At 51.0% G+C, this 3,020-nt stretch overlaps 1 protein-coding gene across 1 annotated transcript; it reads right to left on the reverse strand.

The window, feature by feature from the left end:
* Positions 1–289: 289 nt before the first annotated feature.
* On the reverse strand, positions 290–2,830 carry LOC114038474 (protocadherin alpha-8-like). Its single transcript, XM_027855733.1, has one exon. The coding sequence runs from the start codon at positions 2,816–2,818 to the stop codon at positions 290–292; it is 2,529 nt and encodes an 842-aa protein (XP_027711534.1). The 5' UTR covers positions 2,819–2,830.
* Positions 2,831–3,020: the final 190 nt, after the last annotated feature.

Here is a 3,020-nt window from a genome sequence, read left to right on the forward strand (position 1 = left end):
AACTTAAACATATAGAAGATAACACTCACACTAACGATAAATGTGGTACAAAATAATTATGTAGGTCTTTTTTTTTTTTTTTTAAAGAGATGTAATGGGAACTAGCCAAAGGAAGAATTCTGGAGAAATGTGTAACCATTTTCATGCTGTTCTAAGTAAAAGACAAATGAAAACAGTGGCCCATGAAGGAACATACTTAAGAGGAAGGGTAATGTGAACAAGGAGGAAGAGAAGATGAAGGAAGAGGACATGGAAGAGGAAAAAAGAGCATTTATGAAATCTCATCAGGTTACTTAAGAAATGGAAAGCCTAAAAGTGAGAAGACTGGGTCACAAGAATTGTGGAACGTTTTGGGGAAAATAGCAGCTTGCACCTCAACAAAAATGAAAATGCACAATCCATAGTCACCCACCTTTCCCGAGCTATCCAAGGCAGCCTCCTGCTTCTGGCCTCTTTCCCCAGAAACAGGACACGGAGGGAGGTTAGGGCTGAAGGCCATGAGGTCGGTCTTGGCCGCCCCTTCTCCAGAGCAAACCTGCCGCCGCTGCTGAGAATAAGACCAACTCCCCATTTCACTTGAGCACACCAAAGTAGGCTTGCCAGGCCCATACGAGGCCTGTGGAGGGGCAGAGCACCGAAGTGCCACATACAACAGTAGACTCAGCACCAACAGGCTGGACACTGAGCAGATGGCGATGATCAAATAGACATTCACATCCACCAGAGCTGTCTCTTTTCCCACGCCAGCCTTTGCCGACATCCGAGAAGCCCCTGAAAAAGTCTTTGCGGGCTGTCCATTCTCCACCATTGATACACACACGGTGGCTGTGGTAGACAGGGCTGGTTCTCCATGATCTTTCACCAGCACCAGCAGCGTCTGCCTCGGCCCGTCAGATTCCTCCAGAGCGCGTGTTAGGCTGATCTCACCAGTGTACAGTCCCACGCGAAAAGGGCCGCGACCAACGCCCGACTCGGGCTGCAACTCATAAGACAGCCACGCATTGTAACCAGAATCCGCGTCAACTGCCCGGATCTTGGCCACCACGTGACCCGCTGTCACCGACTGAGATACCAACTCGGTTACTGGGACCCCACCTGCTCCGGACCCTGAGTGAGGGGGCAGAACCACGGGAGAATTGTCGTTTTCATCGAGAACAAACACCTGCAGGCTCACGTTGCTGCCCAGAGGAGGGAAGCCTGCGTCCCGGGCGCTCACCTGGAACTGCAGCAGCTCCAGCTCCTCGTGGTCCAAGGGCTGCAAGGCGTACACTTTCCCGCTCTCCGAGTGCACAGACACGTAGCTCGACAGCGGACGCTCCCCAACCCGCCGCTCCACCAGGGAGTAAGACACGAGCGCGTTCTCCTGCGCGTCCGGGTCAGACGCGGACACTGTGAAGATGTGACTGCCCGGCGGGTTGTTCTCCTTCACAAACACAGTGTACACAGGCTGCTCGAAGGAGGGCGCGTTATCGTTCACGTCTCCGATGGCCACAGACACGCTGGCAGTGGCCCAAAGCGCTGGCTTCCCGCCGTCCCTCGCAGTCACCACAAGCTCGTAGGCCGGCACTCTCTCGCGGTCCACAGAAGCCTCCAGCACCAGCGAGTAGTAATTTCTGAAGGTCGACACCAGCGTGAAGGGCCCGGGGGGTGACAGCGAGCAAGTCACCTGCCCATTGGCGCCAGAGTCTCGGTCAGACACGCGAATTGAGGCAATGACTGTACCTGGAGGGGCATCCTCTCTGACTGGCAGAGACAACGATGTCACTGCGATAATGGGGATGTTATCATTAGCGTCCAGGACTTCTACCAGGACCGTGCAATGACCAATCATTGAAGGAGTCCCTTTGTCTGTCGCATCAACTCGAATTTCATAGGAATTAACATCTTCAAAATCCAGATGTCCTTGAATTGAAATTTCTCCTGTATTTGGATTTATACGAAATTTATCTTTAATCACAGGTGGAGAGAGACTATTGAAGGAGTATAAAATCTCCCTATTGATGCCCTCGTCCGCATCGGAGGCATTCAGTCTGATCACTAAGGTTCCGTGAGCTGCATTTTCTATTATCTTCACTTCATATTCGGATCGTTCAAAAGTAGGGGCGTTATCGTTCACATCCAGGACCGTGATGAGCAGTTGCACTGTGCCCGTGAGTTCAGGTTTGCCCCCATCTGTGGCTGTCAGTATTAAGTGATGCTCTGGAACTTCCTCTCTGTCTAGCGGTTTTTTCAACACTAACTCAACCAATTTACTTTGGTCATTCTTTGATCTTACTTCTAAAATAAAATAATCATTGGTGCTGAGTCTATAAGTAAGTAAGGCATTAGAGCCAATATCTGGGTCAGAAGCTCCCTCTAGAGGAAACCTAGAGTCCGGCAATCTGGATTCAGGAATAAACAGCCTTTGTTCCTTCACTGGGAACAAGGGTGGGTTGTCATTAATGTCCTTGATCTCCACCTCTACATGGAAAACCTGCAGCGGTTTCTCCACGATCACCTCCAGGTGGATGCTACAAATAGGGCTGCGGCCACAGAGCTCCTCACGGTCGATCCGTGAATTCACAAACAAAATGCCATTCTGCACATTTACCTCCAAGTAGTCCCTGCTGCCTTTGGACACCACCCGGAACAGCCTCGACACCAGCTCCCCGACCTCCAGACCCAGGTCCTGCGCGATTCGTCCCACGAACGTACCGTGTTTCGCTTCTTCCGGCACCGAGTAATGGACCTGGCCGCTCCCCACTTCCCAGGATGTGTGGAGCAGAAATAAGAGCAGCAACTGCTGGGCTCCCAAGACGCCTCCCCAAGAAAACACCATCGCAAACACTCCTTGCTTTATTCCAAAGAGTAGTTCAAATACTGGAATAAGGGTAAATGTAGGTGTTCGTTTCCTCCAGTCTTATTCTGCAGCAGCCGCCATTGCTTTGTATCATTAAGACAAAACAGAGCCTCTTTCCAAGACCCAAAAGATGGTGTTTAGCGATATTCCGTGGTCGACAGCGACATCATGTGGCTCCAAA

The sequence above is a fragment of the Vombatus ursinus genome, unplaced genomic scaffold (genome assembly GCF_900497805.2).
Source record: "Vombatus ursinus unplaced genomic scaffold, bare-nosed wombat genome assembly UNPS02011192.1, whole genome shotgun sequence".
Classification (NCBI taxonomy): Eukaryota; Metazoa; Chordata; class Mammalia; order Diprotodontia; family Vombatidae; genus Vombatus; species Vombatus ursinus.